The 19,693-nt window shown below is 38.6% G+C and overlaps 1 protein-coding gene across 7 annotated transcripts in view; it reads right to left on the bottom strand.

The window, feature by feature from the left end:
* Positions 1–18,850, bottom strand: part of CASD1 (CAS1 domain sialic acid O acetyltransferase 1) — a 38,068-nt gene extending 19,218 nt beyond the window's left edge. Inside the window, exons 1-5 of one of the 7 annotated variants that reach the window (XM_025164703.2) lie at positions 17,874–18,011; positions 11,502–11,529; positions 5,405–5,501; positions 3,096–3,216; positions 1,341–1,385 (exon numbers count right to left, since the gene is read on the bottom strand). In XM_025164703.2, coding sequence (XP_025020471.1) covers positions 1,341–1,385; positions 3,096–3,216; positions 5,405–5,427 — 189 coding nt within the window. In that variant the 5' untranslated portion in view covers positions 5,428–5,501; positions 11,502–11,529; positions 17,874–18,011. Of the gene's footprint in view, positions 1–1,340; positions 1,386–3,095; positions 3,217–3,975; positions 5,345–5,404; positions 5,502–11,501; positions 15,540–15,640; positions 15,678–17,873 lie in introns of those variants that run through there. The other 6 variants (XM_088150596.1, XM_025164702.2, XM_025164704.2 and 3 more) reach the window with 6 other exon arrangements.
* Between the last annotated feature and the right edge of the window lie 843 nt (positions 18,851–19,693).

The raw sequence follows: 19,693 nt of genomic DNA, 5'->3' as shown, positions 1-19,693 counted from the left end.
GTTTGCTTCAAATAGTTTTAAGGCAGCTGGAATGTAATGTCCACTTTTAGAGAAACAGAAAGATAAAATAGTCATGGCACCCCTCTGGGCCACCTTGAATACAGGGACCAGATATGGATCTCTGCATCCAGATGAATGAAGAGAGATTCCCAAGTAATTAAAACATTTAACTTGTTCTATTTTGTGGCCATTGATAAATCAACTGTTAACTTTAGGTCTCTTACCAAAGGTCATTATATTTGTTTTGGAATAATTAAACAGCAATGTTTCATCTTTGCAGTATTGAGTGAAGGATTTTAGGGTTTTTCTCATGGCTATAACCAATAGTGAAAGAATAACCATGTCATCATCATACAGGAGTACTGGGAGTACTGGGATATGTCTGTCAGAAACAGAGAACAAGTTTTGGTGGATGGGGTTACTTTTGTTAAGATACTGTGTAACTGGGTTTATATGAAAATTGAGTAGTAGAGATGAAGGATACCTCCTTGTTTTTCTCCCCATGCCCTGCTGAATGAATCCATTATCTACCCATGGGAACCACATCTAACCCTTAAAGTGGTGTTATTGTATTAAACTGGTAGTAATTTTTTATCAGTATTGGTAACTAGAAGTTTCTTCCATAAAATTCCTCTAGATACATATCAAAAGCAAGTTTGAGCTCTATAAAATTTGTGTAAAGTGGGCTTTTAGATCCCCCAATATATTTCTCTACTAAGTGTTGTAATATCCAATAGAAGAGAAGCACCAAGGACTCCACTGTTGTAATATCATTGACAGGTCTACAATGGATCTTCCTGGTTTAAATCCTACTGATTATTCTGCTAGGATATTATTATCTTCAGTCATAAAATTGCAACATTTGAGAAATATTGTCAAATATGCTCCCATACAAGTTCATTCATTTCATTCTTCCATACTGTATGCCTTTCATGAAGAAAATATTGTTGCATTTATATTATTTGATAAGAATAAAACTGATGAACTGCTTAAAGAGGGCATCTAACTGAAAAGTTAAAAATTGGAATGTTGCATAGCAATTAGTATCCTTAGGACATCTATAATCATTTTCAACTAAAGAACATGTTATCATTTTTATTCTAATGGTTCTTGCCTATGTTTCTGTGTCCCTCAGTTGTCCTAATTTTTTAAAGCATTTCCCTTCACAATTGTTCTGCTACTAAAGGGAATATAAGGTAAAAGTTGCTTCTCATAAAAACAATCTGAATTAATATAATTCTTCCATTGTTGGATGTGTATATACAGTTTCCAAGTACTACTTCCAGCAATAGAACCAACTCTTTCTCTTTATTAGCATTCAGAAAATCAGCACTGCTTACCACTTTAAGTGAAGATGATTTGTCTTCAAAAGGAATGTTTTCATGCTGTTGAAATAAAACAAGCACATTATAACATTTTCCATAAACTTGTGGGTTTACAAACACCACGTAAATCAGCAGTGGGGAATCCTACTGTCCTCCTAATGGTGCTGTACTGAAACTCCAAGCAGCCCAGTCAGCATATCAATGTTGAAGTATGCTGGGGATTGTTATTCAGCAACATCTGAAGGTTTACAGGCTCCGTATCCAATGCTAAAACCTTAACTTGGTGTTTTATGTGTATTATGATTTTTTAATCTTTAAATAGAAGATGGTAAGAGGAATATATAATCAGGGATAAGACTATGGTGTAGGCAAAGAGGGTTTTAATGCTTTTCTCTCACTTCACAATCTTGATTAAAATCACTCCCCTTTGAAACTGCTATTTATGTCAGAAAGGAAGTTGCTTTTTCTATCAATGGAAATTTCTAATCCAACAGAAATAGCACTTGGCAGATTTCTTAAAAACATTCTCCATTCACTGTGGTCTCAAATCTAAAAGGCTCCTAGAGCTTTTTTTTTTTTTTTTAAAGTAAAGATTAAATGTGTAATCTGGCCCTTGCTCAGTGTCTGGCTACGGAAGGTGCATTTCAAAATATTTCAATAAGTATACCAAACTTCTAGTATAACACCCAATAACATATTCATGGGCAAGTTGTTCCATGGGACATTCTAGTATGGGAGTATAAAATGAGGGCTTTATTGCTGGAGTTAAATCTTATTGGCCTGTGAGGCCATCTTGAGGTACTGGGTTCATCCATTTTCTTCCTTCTGAGACAGTCTTCCTTATAACTATAATTAGAATGGAGTACTGAACAATTCAATCCCATTATTTACTGCCCTTTCCACTTTTGGGCTGATCTCTTCAAGAAGCCATTTCAAGATATATCAGACCATAGCTAAGACAAAGGAGAAACACAATGGAGCATGACTTTTGCTATCAGTCAGCTATTTTTAATCTATTTAGCTAGTAACTACAGGTAGTCCTTGCTTAACAACCATTCATTCAGTGACTGTTCAAAGTTACGACGGTGCTGAATGAAGGGACTTACAACCTGTACCCAAAGTTATGGCGATCTGGACCCTTGGCAATCAGTTTGCCCTTATGACCAGTTATAATTACAGACCAATGTCTGTAATTCCTTGCATAAGACTGTGCAAGGAAAATTGCCCAGCACAACCATACTTATAATTGCCCATTTGACAGCTATTTTGCAGGCTGTAAGGAATCTGATCCTGAGCAAAGCAGGACATACACTGAGAATTATCTTCTCCCAGTTAATGTCAGGGAACTAGGGAGGGGAGCAATATACAAGTGCTGCAAACCACAGGAAAAAATATTCAAGGATTGCATACTGTCAGATTCCCACTTCTGATATAATGCTTATTATAAAATATGTAGCAGGAGGAGGAAGATGGAAAAGAGTTTTCTTCTTTTTTTTTTTTTCATCATCCTGCAAGAGTTCTTCCATAACTTTCCCTTTTCTCTTTTTCCAGTTTTTTTTAAATCCTTGCAAATTTTATGAAAACTTTAAAAAAAAAATTGAAGGTTTTATTTTTTGTATACACGAGGCTTTTGTGATAGTGAAAATATGCAACTGACTTAGGAACACCTAGCATAGTAGTAGACAGAAAGGACAGTAATAACGATTCTGTAATTATTTACAGTTCTATAGCTATAAAAACAGTGAGGACAAAAATACTGAAAAGTTATACCTTGTTTCCTTCCTCCTTAATTTGAGGGTTTATGAGTTTTACAAACGAGTAGAATAGTTGACGAATCCTAGAATCGCCTATAAATGCAACATATTTGTGTTTGAGGCATGATTTTGCTTCACTGTAAAAACAAACATTAATATTAATTGGCTTCAAGTATGACAGAATAACAATAATGTTTGCAAATATTTAATAGAAGAATATACTGCTAGGCAAATTCTATTTATTCCTGAGAGGCTTATAGAATGAAATATTCCAAACAATCTGAAAATCCAAACAGCTGTGTTCACAATTGCCATCCCAGTGTCCAAGAAGCCTTGTTTGTTTGTTTGTTTTTTATTATTAAATTTGTATGCTGCCCATCTCCCCCAATGGATGACTCTGGGCAGCTCACAGTTAAAATCAGAAACCCCATCAACAATTAAAAATCCCCCATAAATAGTTAAAATAAATAATCCATTAAAAATCAAATCTAAACAACAAATCCTGTACATAAAAACTGAAAACATTCAAGATGACGGGGGAGCAAGGTCAATCACCTCACAAGCCACCTCTACTGGTGTGAGCCCAGGGTGGTGGGCTCTACTGGTGTGAGCACCCAGGCCTTCTGGCACAGCCAGGATTTCACCCCTTTCCTGAAGGTCACGAGAGTGGGGGCACACCAGACCTCAGGAGGCAGATTGTTCCATAGGGTGGGGCCACAGCAGAAAAGGCCCTCTGCCTAGACCCACCAGTTGAAATTCCTTGACCGATGGGATCTGCAACATGCCCCTTCTGCTGGACCAAGTGGGGCAGGCTGAAGTACAGTGTACCTCGGGTTACGAACACCTCTGTTAACAAACTTTTCGGGTTATGACCAGCTCCGGCTGCAAAAATTTACCTCGGTTTGCGAACTCCGCCTTGGGGTACGAACAGGATACGCAGCCATTTTCCCTCCCGTGACACAGTCCGTGGCCATTTTTCCGCCCCTGACACGTGGTCCATGGCCATTTTCCGCCCCTGACACGTGGTCGTAGGGAGGGGGACTCTCCCTCCAAGCAATAGCCGCCTCCCTGTCCTCCACGCCAGAACGGATTAACGGTAATTACATTGAACCTTATAGGGAAATTTCCTTCGGGTTGCGACCAATTCAGGGTGCGACCAGAGTCACAGAACGAATTAAGTTCGTAAACCGAGGTTCCACTGTAACCGAGGTGAGACGGCTCCTCAGATAACCTGGTCCTGTGCCATGAAAGGCTTTAAAGGTGATGACCAACAACCTGAATTGGACCTGGAAGCAAACTGGCAACCAATGCAGCTCACGTAACAGAAACTTCAATCTCATGAAAGGATTTAAGTGTTCTGAGAATAATGCTTATTTTTTTTTAATCTGAATTATTATTTAATGATTATTTAACTATAGTAAAAATAAAACTTCCTTCCTATCCAAATCCTGACAATTAATACAATAATTTTTGCCCTTATGTTAACATATTGTTCAGTAGGAAAATGTTTCAATTATGTACATTGAATAATTTGTTGGAATACACCTTCCTTCTATTTTTACATTCATTTTAGGTAACATAAATTTCTTCCACACAATTGATAGTTTGGAGAATATGAAAATTATGCTAGGTCTCTAACCAAATCAATTATGTATAACTTGTTAATTGCATAATAAAAAGAAATGCTGCAGCAAAAGAGAAAGGGTCACAAACATCTTTCTCTGGCATATTCAACACCCAAGGTGACTGCTATTTTAAATCAAATGAGAAGTTACCTTCTCTTTACACAATACCTAGCTGTTGTGATAAAGAACGTGATCAGAAGTGATAGAGATGGGGGATATAATCAGTTTTATCACCTCTTTTTTTCTTCTATTGCTTTAGTATTAATAAAGCACAGGACAGTACTGAACAGCTACATTTTTAATACATAAAGGCTGAAGGGAGGAAATTAAGGTAGACAGGGCTGATCTGAACCTTTTTTCCAACATTCCCTTAAAGATTAATTTGGAGTTATACATATGCTTATAGCTAAATGTTTTGTGTTCTCAAATTCAGCATTTCACAATAAGTGTACAAAACCAAGATGCACAATCTGAGCCCAAAGAATCTCATGCAGTCTCTAAAAACTGACTGTAGCATCCAACATCAAAATATTGTTACCAAATTGCTATTTTTAATCTAGCAGAAGGTATAAAATACTAAATCCATGACTGGGAAAGTAATCACAGTAAATATTCTACTAAACATGATTGATTTTAATTAAGTGTAAATTAAGTTTAGTTTGTGCCCTGCCTTAAATATACTTTTACAACAATGTTTTACCTCTGTTTGTATCTATGCATCATACAACTATAAGGCTGCCATATTTTGTCCCCAAGGAATCTTCCAGTAGAGAGAAGATATTCACAAGTATCATTACCTAGAGAGAGAGAGAGAGAGAGAGAGAGAGGTATAACAACAACAACAACATCAAACAATAACATCTACCTATCCCAGGTTCTTGGGAAGGACTTGATAGGTGGATAAAAATGCCAAATCCAGTCTAAACATCTGACTGATTGTGACCAACCGCAGCAACAACAGCAGCAATAACAAGAGTCATAATAATAATACAAAGACCTGCAAATAGAAGTAGAACGACTATGGCAAAAGAAAGCAAGGATAGTACCAATAGTTATAGGCACCTTAGGTACAAGCCCAAAAAATCTGAGCACCACTGGAACACCACTGGCATTGACAAAATCACCATCAGTCAATTGCAAAAGGCAGCTTTACTTGGAACAGCTTACAGTCTGTGATGATACCTTTAACACAATCAAACAACATCTGCCTATCCCAGGTCCTTGGGAATGATTCAATAGGTGGATAAAAATACCAAATCCAATCTAAACATCTGGCTGACTGTGCGATCAACAATAATATATTAAATTTATATGCCTCCCAACTCTCAGTGACTCTGGGCAGTTTACAGTTGTTAAAAACATTTTAAAACAAAGAACAATACAAAAATGCAAAAACAGCACAATCAAAAGAACAACAATGGCAAAGAAAATACTGGAATATATATAAACATGGGATTTATTATCTTCTATTGTCTGCTGAGTCAATACATGACAAAACATTCTGTAAAGACATTCAGTTAGCTATATGGCAGCCTGATTCAAAGATCTGGCTTCATGTAGAAACATATCCAAAACCCCATAATCATAGTTATTTTTATTATTTATTTACAGGTTTATAGGCCATTCCAGTCCACTAACTCTAGGCAGTATACAGATCCTCCACATTGTAGGAGGAGAGCTATATTAATCTATGGTAGCCAAAAAACAGGAGTCTCTTTTTTTTTAGTAGCACTTTTTTGACTAAGTTGGAAAAGATGCTACCAGATTTTTTCTAATTTTTGAGCAAAAAGGAAAAAACAGAAACTTGGTTCTCTGATTTCAGAGATATCACGGGATCTGTGAGATTATCCAAGAAACTGGCTGCCAAGCACATATTCTGGGGACTACCTCTTGCATACAGGTAGTCCCCAGTTTAAGAATGAGTTCCGTTCCCAAGGTCTGTCCTTAAATTGAATTTGTATGTAAGTAGTATTGTGTAATTAACTCAAACCATTGGGTATTTAACTCGAATCATTGTGTACTTAACTCAAATTTTGCTACAATAGGCTCTGTTCTTAACTATGGGTTGTCCTTAAACTGGATGTTCTTAACCTGAGGACTACCTGTACCCTATAATATTTGAGGAAGATCAAGTGTTTATTTTCTATGAATTTGTGTGCCTTCAATAGATTTCATACATGAAGTATGACAAACCTTTCTCCAGATTCTTGTAGGAAATCAGCATTTGAAAGGCAAAGGAATTAACATTTCAGTCAGTTGTGACAAGAACCATCAAGAGTCTTTTGACACTTTTAGTCTTTAGGAAGTCATAGGATTCTTGCCATTACTGATCTCCATTAGTCTTTCATTTCTCCCTATAAATATTTTTTCCCTCAAGTTTAAAGTTGCGTAAGAAGTTTTCGAAACTCACAAGTGAAATTGTTTTATTTAATCAAAACACAGTCTGGTTGAAGCATAAAATAATGCTGCTTTACTGTCTTATAGAGTACAGTGTATAGTTTGACCAATAAATATAACACTTCAGTGACAGAAAAGTTAACATTTTCAGTATAAGATACTGAACAGGCAAAAAATGCATTTCTTCAGAAAGAGCATAATTAACCTCTGGAATTCATTACCACAAGACATGGTGATGGTCATTAACATGGTTAGCTTTGAAGAAAGGATTGGGTAAATTCATGGACAACATGTCCAACGAAGGTTATTTAGTCCTGAAGACTCAGTTAACCTCTGGGTTGGGGGCAGTATACTTCCAAGTACCAATTGTAGGGGGGGGGAAAGACAGAAGGATATGTTTACATCTCATTTTTGTGAGCCCCTCAGAGGGATCTGGTTGACCATTGTTAGAAACAAAATACTGGGTGTTGGCCAAATCCAGTAGAGCTGTTCTTATGTTCTTAGGTGCAACAAGGCTAGAATGACACTATACAGAGAATCCAAATAAAAACAGTTAGTTATATCATTCTGTTCTGTGATGTGGAGCTGACATGTTTCATGTGATTTTGCTTGGCAACCATATAAAACATAAGGACTTAAAAACAACTTTGATATATACATCCTAGACCTGGCCAGTTTCTAACCCAACTGAAACTGGATAAGTCTAGGATGTATATAGTAAAAAAAATACTTTATATAGTATATAAAGTAAAAAAAAAGTCTGGTACAGGATTCATCTGAATAATAGCAATTATCTGGTAAAGGAACATGATTACAAAATGAGCAAAAAGATGCACTCTTCTGTTCTATTTCAGGAGGAAATGGGATCATATGAAGGGCTTTGGCACCTATGATATTAAAAATTATCCAACATTGACACAAATAGGGCAGTCATTGCATACTTGTATACATAGCACTTTATCTATATAAAGGTTTCTGTATGTGCCCTAGGATTTATGGTTAAAATCAAGCACTCCTACAGCATTTAATAATACCATCAACATCCATTTCAAAAATAGCTTTTTAATGGTATCATATTTTGTTTTGATAATAAAATGTATTTGGAAACAACTGTTCTTTGAAGGGGTAGCATTATTTTAAAACAAATCCTCCTGAATCTAGAAGTATTTTATGAATGTTAACTGGAATTCATGACTAAATGAAGCAAATAATGCAATAATCTAAAATATCACATATTTAAAACTAAACCAACAGCACTAATTTGCCTTAAGTAAAAATACAAATTAAAAATTAGCTGATAATTCAAACTTCCATTATTTTTGGCCATTGATGATGGAGGAGTCCTATATCTTCTGGACAGCTGCAGATTTCCCACCTATTTTAGACCTATTTAAATCTTTGGAAAAAAAAAGATTATTGCTAAAATATGATTAATTTTGTCTCAAACTAACCCCTAAAATTTTTAAATTTTAGTTGTAGCACAGAGAAAGAAAAGGTATTTTAATATGCATCCATATAAATCACAAGAAAATGACATCATTGAGAAAAAAATGGTCTTCAATTGGTGCCTTATAATAAAATGTTAGCTCAATATTTTATTGAAGAATATTTATGCTTCTATGATATTTCATTTAACTTCCATCTATTGTAGCCCCTCACTTCCCATTGTGGTTAAACAGTAAAAAAATGAAAGAAATAATAAACTTAGAAGGTAGAAAGTACTTCACTGAAAAACAGGTTCATAAATGAAGCTACTAAAAATGGTAAATAAATATATGACCCATGCATTCCTAACTAAATTGAATTTCAACCCACAATGTTCAGGCATATTTCCTCAACTATCACAAACTCCTAAGTATCAGAGTAAAAGATATGAAACATGTACAGTGGGGCAAAAAAGTATTTAGTCAGCCACCAATTGTGCAAGTTCTCCCACTTAAAAAGATGAGAGAGGTCTGTAATTTTCATCATAGGTATACCTCAACTATGAGAGAAAAAATGGGGGAAAAAATCCAGAAAATCACATTGTCTAATTTTTAAAGAATTTATTTGCAAATCATGGTGGAAAATAAGTATTTGGTCAATATCAAAAGTTCATCTCAATACTTTGTTATATATCCTTTGTTGGCAATGACAGAGGTCAAACGTTTTCTGTAAGTCTTCACAAGCTTTTCACACACTGTTGCTGGTATTTTGGCCCATTCCTCCATGCAGATCTCCTCTAGAGCAGTGATGTTTTGGGGCTGTCGCTGGGCAACACGGACTTTCAACTCCCTCCAAAGGTTTTCCATGGGGTTGAGATCTGGAGACTGGCTAGGCCACTCCAGGACCTTGAAATGCTTCTTACGAAACCACTCCTTTGTTGCCTGGGCAGTGTGTTTGGGATCATTGTCATGTTGAAAGACCCAGCCACGTTTCATCTTCAGTGCCCTTGCTGATGGAAGGAGGTGTTCACTCAAAATCTCACGATACATGGCCCCATTCATTCTTTCCTTTACACGGATCAGTCGTCCTGGTCCCTTTGCAGAAAAACAGCTCCAAAGCATGATGTTTCCACCCCCATGCTTCCCAGTAGGTATGGTGTTCTTTGGATGCAACTCAGCATTCTCTCTCTCCTCCAAACACGACGAGTTGAGTTTAGACCAAAACGTTCTACTTTGGTTTCATCTGACCATATGACATTCTCCCAATCCTCTTCTGGATCATCCAAATGCTCTCTAGCAAACTTCAGACAGGCCCGGACATGTACTGGCTTAAGCAGGGGGACACATCTGGCACTGCAGGATTTGAGTCCCTGGCGGCATAGTGTGTTACTGATGGTAGCCTTTGTTACTTTGGTCCCAGCTCTCTGCAGGTCATTCACTAGGTCCCCCTGTGTGGTTCTGGGATATTTGCTCACCATTCTTGTGATCATTTTGACCCCACAGGGTGAGATCTTGCATGGAGCCCCAGATCAAGGGAGATTATCAGTGGTCTTGTATGTCTTCCATTTCCTAATTATTGCTCCCACAGTTGATTTCTTCACACCAAGCTGCTTGCCTATTGCAGATTCAGTCTTCCCAGCCTGGTACAGGTCTACAATTTTGCTTCTGGTGTCCTTCAACAGCTCTTTGGTCTTGGCCATAGTGGAGTTTGGAGTGTGACTGTTTGAGGTTGTGGACAGGTGTCTTTTATACTGATAACAAGGTCAAACAGGTGCCATTACTACAGGTAACGAGTGGAGGACAGAGGAGCCTCTTAAAGAAGTAGTTACAGGTCTGTGAGAGCCAGACATCTTGCTTGTTTGTAGGTGACCAAATACTTATTTTCCACCATGATTTGCAAATAAATTCTTTAAAAATCAGACAATGTGATTTTCTGGATTTTTTCCCCCATTTTGTCTCTCATAGTTGAGGTATACCTATGATGAAAATTACAGGCCTCTCTCATCTTTTTAAGTGGGAGAACTTGCACAATTGGTGGCTGACTAAATACTTTTTTGCCCCACTGTATTTGTTTATTTTACAAAATACAGTGCTTTATGTAAATGGATAATCAGTCAAAGACTGATTTAAAACATTAGACATGTCAACAAGGGCTTTGAAATCACCCCTTGGCAACATAATGTTCATATAAGCAGAGATATAAATACAGCTTACTCTCCTCTCCCTCCCAACTAGAGTCAGATGCAGTTTTTCTATTCTGCATTTAGAAATACAAATGCATTGTCTCCTTTGGTAACACATAAAAGTAACCATGCTGGGGAGAAATTGGAAGTAGAGCTACCTAGATCCTTTTGGTTCCTTAGGTTCCTGAGCTATATCCACTAGAACTGTGTTGTAAGATGAGTGGCCATACAAATCTTTTAAACAAACAAACAATAAATAAATAAATTTGGCCATTATTAAGATTGTGATCACTTTAAGAATAGGTGGTTATAGAAAGTCTCCTTGATGGAAATGGAATCTAAAGCTACTCCTCAGAGAGTTTGTTTTGTTTTTGTTTTCCAGTGTGGTACACTGCCAATATGGGAAGAACAACAATTAGGTGTAGTATAAAAAGTATTTTTAACTGAATTACCTTGCTTGTAATTTCTTCTCTAGGAATATGTAAAATGTTCTGTTCATTAATTGTTCTATGCACAGAACAGCTAGTTTCAAATAGTCTGTGTCCAAACTGAAGCATGCATGTTTTGGGAGTTTTGGTCCATTCCATGCACAGAACAAAACAGGGCTGTTCCGTCCTGAGCGTAGAACACAGGGCTGTTTTGTTCCAGGCAGAAGCTTGGGACAGTGGTGTGACAGAGGCTGAGGGAAGAGAAGGTGCTGGGAAGTTGGGGGACAGGCAGATTGGTGAGTTATGCCACACTGGAAGCTGCTGAAGGGAGGAGGGGCGACATGCATCAGAGTTATCCTACTTACCCTGTATGGATTATGTTTCATCCAAAACCTGGAACAAACAAAGCATTCTGGGTTTCTGTTTTGCTGAACTGTGGGGCCCAAAATGATTTGGCCAAACCTCTACAACACTGTTTCAGGTTGAAAAATATATTTATTTTCCCATAAACTTGTCAAATTCTTAACACCTGAGAACTCCCCCTCCCCCGGCCCAAGGTTTCTAACCCAGGCTTCTCTAACTAGATTTATTTAAATGGATTAGTTACATAAATTTAGGACCCATTTTATCTCCAAATTGCTTTTTTTCCAGAAAGCCTGGCTTTGATGTTCTTTCTTCCTCTCTTCTCAACCTTTGTTCCATGTGTGGTGGTGTTTTTTCGACTGTAGGCCTAAGGCTGAAAATAAGTTGTCTTTATTTGTTCTATAAGTTACCCTGCAAGACTTTTTTGGCTGAAGAATGGGTTAAAATGCTTCAAATAAATATACCATATTCTAGTCTAAAACATTTAGAAAGCATTTTAAAATTTGCAAACCAAAAATAAAAAATCAAATGTGGAACTTTGATATTAGCTTACTTCATCAGAAGAAATCTGAGATTAAGCCTTCAACAAATTCTGCACATCCAGAAAGTAAGTATCAGTCAGTCTCAATAGCATGCATCTGCAGCAGCAGGTGCAAGTTTTCAAAACTACCACATTTTTCCGTTAATAAGACACCCCCATGTATAAGACAACCCCACTTTTCCAACCCAAAATAAAGAAATCTATATTTTAAAGATAAAGCAGAACACATTTTTATTTAGTAATTAGATAACATTTACATGATACACTCAGTAGGAGGAGGTCCAAACTGTCTCTCTGCAGCTCTATTTCCATGCTTTTTTGCATAACTGATTACATTCAGTTTGAATTTTGCAGAGTAAGACATTCGCTTATTTATTTTTTAATTTTCCGACATCTTTATGGGCTCAGAATGCTCTGACATTACCGGTCCCTGTTGTATCTGTGCACTGCCTACACGCTCTCCACCTCCAACGGGATGTGCTCCAATTGGTTTGTTCAGCATCAGCTGATGTCAGTTACATAAGGCTCATGATTGGAGGAAGCCTGTTTGCAGAGACAAAGTATGGGCAGTTTCACAACCGCGCGGTTCTCTCCTTGGCTTACTTCCTTGTATAAGACAACCATCAATTTTTAGTGTAACGATTTTAGAAAAAAGTATTGTCTTATACACGGAAAAATACAGTAATTGTGTATTCATTTATCAGTCTGATTAATAATAAATCTTAATAAAATAAAATCTTAATAAAATAAAAAGACCTTCTACTGGGTAAATAGTGCTATCTGGTTGGAAAGCAGTTGAAATGGGATCTGTAATTTTTTTTTAAATAATGTCCATAGCATAGCGTCAATTCATGTTCTCAAAAAGGTGCATACAAGCATATTAGAGGTGTGCAATATTTGAACTGAAAACAGACAAAAGAACTTCAGATCTGAAATTGGGATTCTCATTTATTTTTTTATCAATTTTTTGTTGTGCCTGCTGGGCTCAGGAATATATGTGTTTGGGTTAGGGAGGCATTAACAAGATGGCAACAAAATGCAACCACTTTCAGCCACTAAAGGACAAAAATCTGGTCTCCACACCTGCATAAAACTTCCTTGCACCTTCCAAATTTTGTATTTATTTCATTTCAATCAAATTCTGTCAAGCATCTTTCCAAGAATACGTAACACTTAATCCCCTTGTTATTTTTGATTCACTGTTGTTAGCTTTTACTCAGTATAAGGAAACAATAATGGCATTCTTACAACTGACAAGCAGAAGGACAGGTTTTGCACACGTTAAACAAGTTGGACAGCCACTACATAATCAAAGTTTTCCAATTATACCATTAACATATGCAGACTTACAATTTTTCAACATTCCCACAGCATTTATGATTTCCTTTTCCTTTTCTTTTCTTGGATGCTATCACTGATAGCATTCATTTTAATTCACTTTTTAACAAATCATTATCATTACCATACAAATCTCAAAAATAGTTCTTCCAACATTCCCTCACTCCTACTACATTCTTCCCTTTCTCTTAGTTTCAGATATACAATATAACTATTTTTCTTTCCTTACTTCTTTAATTCACATTCTTCCAATATTTATTCCTCTCATATTCCAAGTCAGTCTTCCAAATGCTATGGGTGTCAAGTAGATGGACCCACAGATACTGAATTTTGTCACTCATCATGGTTTTGGTTCATCATTGCTTTCACATAATATTTTTAATAGGGATGTGTGGATATGAAGCCAAAAAGATGCTTTAGAGCAGGCACAGGCATGCATGACTCACAAGTCATCTCTTCCTTTTTAGCTTCAGATCAGAAGCTCAGCATTTTCCTACTTTTCAGCATACAGAGAAAGTAAAGACTAAGTTACCACCCTTAATTGTATCAAAGCCACATGAAGCATGCCATACTATAGGCACAGCAACCAAAGCCCAATTTTAACACAAGTGTGCTCATGCTATTTTGTGCATGCTAGGGGCTCTAATCTAAAAGCTACCTTGCCTGATAACATATGGTTGCCTGCAATTCACCAACTTGGAGACACTAAAATATACTCAGGTACCTTGAAATACAAAGTTCTAAATGTTTTCAGTATGAAGATTTGAGGTTTCTCAAACGGAAATTTTACTGTTTGACACAGAATGCTATAACCCAACACAGCAAATCTCATTGAACTCAATGGTAATCACTAGGTAAGCATGCATGTTCATAGCTTTAAAATAATCAGAACACTATAATTCATTACACTTTTGTAGTTCAGTAATTTAGTTCCTGCTCTAACAAATCCTTGTTTTCAGTTTAATCTTTTACAGTTTTAAATCAGTTATTGTTAGAAACCGGGGTGAAAAAGCCTAAAAACATATACTGGTTAACAATTGGAAATAACAGATATGTAACCATAACACTATGAGTATAAAAGAGAAAAAGAAACAGAGGGACAGAATAGGGAAGCAGAGGCAGCTTATTTCTCTCCTTGCCTTCTGAACTCTATTACTACATGTGCAACCAATCCCAGTATTTTTAATTAAATGATAGTGGGACATAATTAAAGTTCTTTTGCATAGCAATTAATTAGTCCCTTACTAATTGAATTAAAATCTTGAGATAATAGTTGGTAATATTAAATGTTATTTAGAATCTACACATTGAACCATTTAATGTGTTCTATTTTGCCAGAATAACATAGGACTTTAGGAGTGATATCAGGCTTTTCTTATACCTCATCTACTCAATGACACAAAAAGCAGATAACCAAAGCCAGACTATCCAGATATAATATTTTAAAGCGCACAGACCTAGAAGAGAAACAGAGCAAAAAAATCATTCTAAAATATTTATTAATTATAGAACAAAAAGCAATCTTTTGGTGGATAGAAACTACACTTAGTGATTGTGAGAGCACTAAGAGTTATAATGGGTGGGGCGCTGATGCAGAGTAAATTGTACTATGGCATGTAAATGGGTATTGGATAGTCCCCTTTTCTGTTTTTAAAGGATGTTACAGACATTAGGCCTTAAACTACAGTTTTTACATGTATCCACCTGAAAATGGTTCAAAACCATGCAATTTTTTTTTTTTTGCAACTTTACTAAAAGATATTTGTTGATCAATATAGAGGGGGCTGGGGGGGCAAAGGGGTTCAAGCCTCCTACAACCTATGAATCGTTTACTTCTGATCCACAGCAATCCTGGACAATTCTTCGCTCCTACAAGTCTTGGGTGAGAAAACTTTCACAGCACAGATACAGGAATCAAATTCAGATGCCAGTTCTACTCCATATATTCTCAGGAAATATAATTTCAAGTTGATTCCCCTACTCTTTTGCTAGCAATGGACTTTTGCATTTTAAAAAGAAAATGTAATTCAGAATGCTACTATTATCAAATAAAGAATGTGAAAAAGAGAAACTCCTGAATTTTAACTTAGGTTAAAAATATTTTGGACTACATCAAAGTAATAGACTTCTATGCCACTAGAAAGAATAATTAATATACCTAGGATATTATCATCAATTGCTATCATAATAACTAGACACTTAGCTTACTGTGCATCCATTTAAGCATTAAGATACTGTCAAATGCAACGTGTCCAGCATTACCAGTTAAAGGCATTCTGTCTTTCGTTCCCTGATTTTTCTGAAATGAAAAAAGTTGGAGAAAATGCTGGAAAAACATCAGAGAGTTACAAGGAAGATAACATTATTTCACACCATATCTGTACATTCTCTTAATGATGCATAGTAGCCACATTTGGAAGAACTTTAATATAATTATCTCTGTTTCTTTTACTCTGTTCCCATTGAGCCTATGGTATAATTTTCTTTTATACCAATCTTCCAAAAGGTTATAACAATCCATACTTCTGGTTCAGAAAACTCATGCCATAGTAAATATGTTAGTTTTTTAAAGTGTGAGAGTCTCTACTTCTCTGAAAGTAGAGAGATGGCCCAATACTGATTGAATTAAGAACATTATCCAACCCCAGAATTTTAGTCATGGAAATATGCTAAAAAATGTATTAAGGCTAACAACATACTGGGATCCCTTGAAAACTCCAGTGAAATCGAAAAGAAAAAAAAAATGCTTCTTGGGGAATATACAGGTAGTCCTTGCTGAACAACCCTAATTGGGACCGGCAACTCTATTGGTAAGCGAAGTGGTTGTTAAGCAAAACACTGCATGACTGCCTGCTTAGCAATGGCAGTTACAGCAGTCCCAGTTGCATCATTAACTGAACTACCCATGGTCATTAAGCGAGATATCACGTGACTGCGACTTGCAATCTGCCAGCTTCCTCATTTACTCCGCTTGTCAGAAGCTGGCTAGGAAGGTCCCAAATGGTGATCACGTGACCGTGGGACACTGTGACCATCATAAATGTGCTATGGTTGCATAGTGCCTGAATCATGAACACGTGACTGCAGGGACACTGCAATGGCCATAAGTGCAAGGACTGGCCATAAGTCATTTTAGCTCCGTTGTAAATTTGAATGGTCGCTAAACAAATGGTTGTCAAGGGGGGACTACATGTAGTGCATTCCACTTGATGCTGAATAGGAAAGCACATTAACTGCTTTGGAAGCACAGGTGTTTCATACGGAGCTTTATTTCAATACTTGCATATCTTCACAGTGTACCAATTTCTACAGCCATTTGACTTTATGCATTGTATGTAGCAATTCCTACCTGCTCATGAGAAATTCAGAATGCACAGAGAAGCAATGACACTGTTGCTCCTTTACATTCCTACTCCTATGATTTAAAAGCTATTATTCAAACCCATTTGGCTATATGGTTCTTCTTATGTATATTAACCAGAGAATGATATAATGGATTTAGTGTTGATATGAAATGTGAATAACCCAGATATAAACCCCCCACACAAATACTAGACGTTCACTGGCTGGCTAATCTATCTTCATAGAAAAAGAAGACAGGGCACCAATGTATCAAATCAATGTGTGCTGAATCAGATGCTGCTTCCCTGGCTGTTACACTGGGTTCTGCTTTTTTTCTGGTCCTCAGCTTTGTCATCACAGCTGTTCCAAAAGGCAAACCATTTGTATTTACTGAACCAATAGCAATGCAATATAAAGCATAGTCATGGTGAAGAGGGATTTGAATCTTATAATCTGTATGAAATTTAAAAGCCATGTTGTTCAAATATATTACTACGTATGTCTCCTTATCTTCCAGGATCTACTTCGCTTGTCAAGCCACTTCCTGCAAGCCTGTCAAATTGCATGATTTATACTCCTCACTCCCACTCTCCGCCATTGTTTATAATGAGCAGCCCTAATTAGTTGGCGTACATCTCAGGGCAGGGAATTTCTTTAAATAACAACTCTTAATCGTTACACCTCCTGCATAAGTAATAAAAAGAGAAAGGGCTTGGCTTAACCCGGGGCTGTTTAATTTGGACAGGTGATAGGGCGCTTCTTTGTAAGCGAAACGAGCCAAGCATGGAAATATTGTCGCCTGTGCTTTTTTCTCTGTCCCAACCTACGTCTTAGTCATGGAGAAGAGGCGAAGGAAAGCAGGATGCTCGTCCGGAGCAGGTGCCAACCCCCTCCTCAGCCACCTGGCCGGTCTTCCATCCCCTCTGGGAAGAAATTACGCGACCGAGCCGGCTCAGGAGACCAACGGCCCTGCCCCCTATTGACCACCCCTTCGGATCCGAGAAAGCCCCCGACGCCCTCCTCGCGAGCGAGACGACGCGTCCGTTCCGCAGCGATGTCCCCGAATCGGTTCCTCTCCTGAGCCAGTCCCCGCCTCCGGTCACGGTCGTTCCGGGGCGGGGGGGCTCCCGCCGCCGCTCTCTCCCTTACTCACCTTGATACCGACGGGAGACGGCGTGGCAGGCGGCGAACAGCAGAACAGCGCCCAGTGCCAGCGCTTTGGCGCTCCTCACGCTGAAGTAGTGGTTGATCTCCCGCTTGCCCAAGCTGTAGGCCAGGGCCGCCATCTTGGCTCCTCCATGACAACCGTGCGCGAAGAAGCGGGCGAGCGGGCGGGCGCACACGGGCAGCGCAGGGCTCCCAGGAGGGAAGGTGAAGACGCGAGCAGCTGCTACCGACGCCGACACCAGCGGTGGAAAGACGAGGAGGCGGACGGCCCCGCCTGGGAAGGCGTTACTGCCGTCCCTTTGGGTCTCCGCACTCCGTCTCCCGCTGCCTCACTAAGTGGCGCAGACCCCTCCCCTGCTTTCTCCTCCTCCTGCTGGTCGTAGCTTTTTCACCTCAGCAGACGGGGAAACGCACGCCGGGTCTGCCTCTCCTGGGGCGACAGCCTCGGGGCTGCCATTGCTCCCGAGAGCCGTCCGCGCTCTTCTCCCGCTGCGGAAGAGGTTTCGCTGCCACCGTCCCGTGGGAGCCAACGCGGGGCTCCGTCGGGAGAGCTGCGAGGGCAGAGGGAGACTGCAAGGAGCAAACCTTTTTGTTTACTTTAGCCAGTTTCGCCGCTCTCTCAGTGGCATTCGGGCTTATGGTGAATGAGGAAATAATAGCGCCTTATTTCTTTACCCGCCTGACCTGCCAAGGACGGCAATCCACGAGGGAGACAAGGGCCGGCGCTACTCTGAGGCAGAAGGAGGTGGTCAGGGAGCAGCTGCTTGTCAGCCCTTCGAGGTAGTCCAGGCAAGAAACACAACCATGAGTACTCACTCTGTCTTTATTGTAGGGTTACTTTAACAGAATCTTGCAAGTCTGAAAGTATCTCTCCCGTCCCTTGTTGTTACTCTCCCGAAAACTAGGAAGGTTCCCTTCTGAGATGCTTTCTCCATCCGTCCTCCCTCGGACTCAACTTTCGTTTTTAAGACGGCTATGGCTCTTCCTCCTGTTTCCCAACGTCATTCCCACATACCTTTAAGCTGCTTTGGAAGGTTATGAAAGAGCAGAGAGGAATAAAGTAGATAGTATCTGCTGTCCTGAATAGTAAAGTTATGCTATTGTGGGGCAACTCATCCCACAGAATGCCTTGCACCAGTTCCAGGCAACATGCTTTGCCATAGTTGGTCCTTTTATTGGGTAGGGACCTCAGAATCCTGTTTCCTTTCATTTTTATTCACATGTTTGTTGACATCCATTTAAAGAATGCCTGACTCCAGAAAGCTCTGAGTGCTTTACATAATAAAAAGGTGGAACAAGGAAAGAGAAACATGATATGGGTCCAGAAAGACCAAATACCTGTATAACAAAGCAAATCATACCAAAGGAAATTTTACAGGGATTCACATATTGCTCTGTTCCAAGAGCTGGGAAAATACCCATGTTTTCAGCTGCCTTATGGAACATCTTCAGAGTGAGAGCTGTATGGATCTCTGGCGGGATATTGTTTCACAAGGCAGGCATTGCAACAGAGGAGGCATGCACTATTTATTAGTGTTTTACGGTGCTCTGAAATACAAAATGATACAGTGGTGTAACGGCACAATGATATAATGGTAAGGGATATGAAGAATCAAAATTCAGCATAAAGTCAGGATCGCACAACTTTTCCTAGGTGAAGGTCTACACTTCTGAATTGTGTGCCATGGACGCTGCAGAACAGAAGAGCAGTAAGTGGGGGCAGGAGAAAAACCGAACTTTACTTACCTTTAATCTAAATTTACTACAGTTAATAAGAGTAGCCTGCAATCACCCATTTAATGTTTT

This window comes from Python bivittatus, unplaced genomic scaffold (assembly GCF_059951505.1).
Source record: "Python bivittatus isolate LINGU-HERP-01145 unplaced genomic scaffold, Pbiv_v1 ctg000610_np1212, whole genome shotgun sequence".
In the NCBI taxonomy this organism is placed as follows: domain Eukaryota; kingdom Metazoa; phylum Chordata; class Lepidosauria; order Squamata; family Pythonidae; genus Python; species Python bivittatus.
The sequence above is the reverse complement of the archived record's forward strand: the minus strand, read 5'-3'. Positions and strand labels throughout refer to the sequence as shown.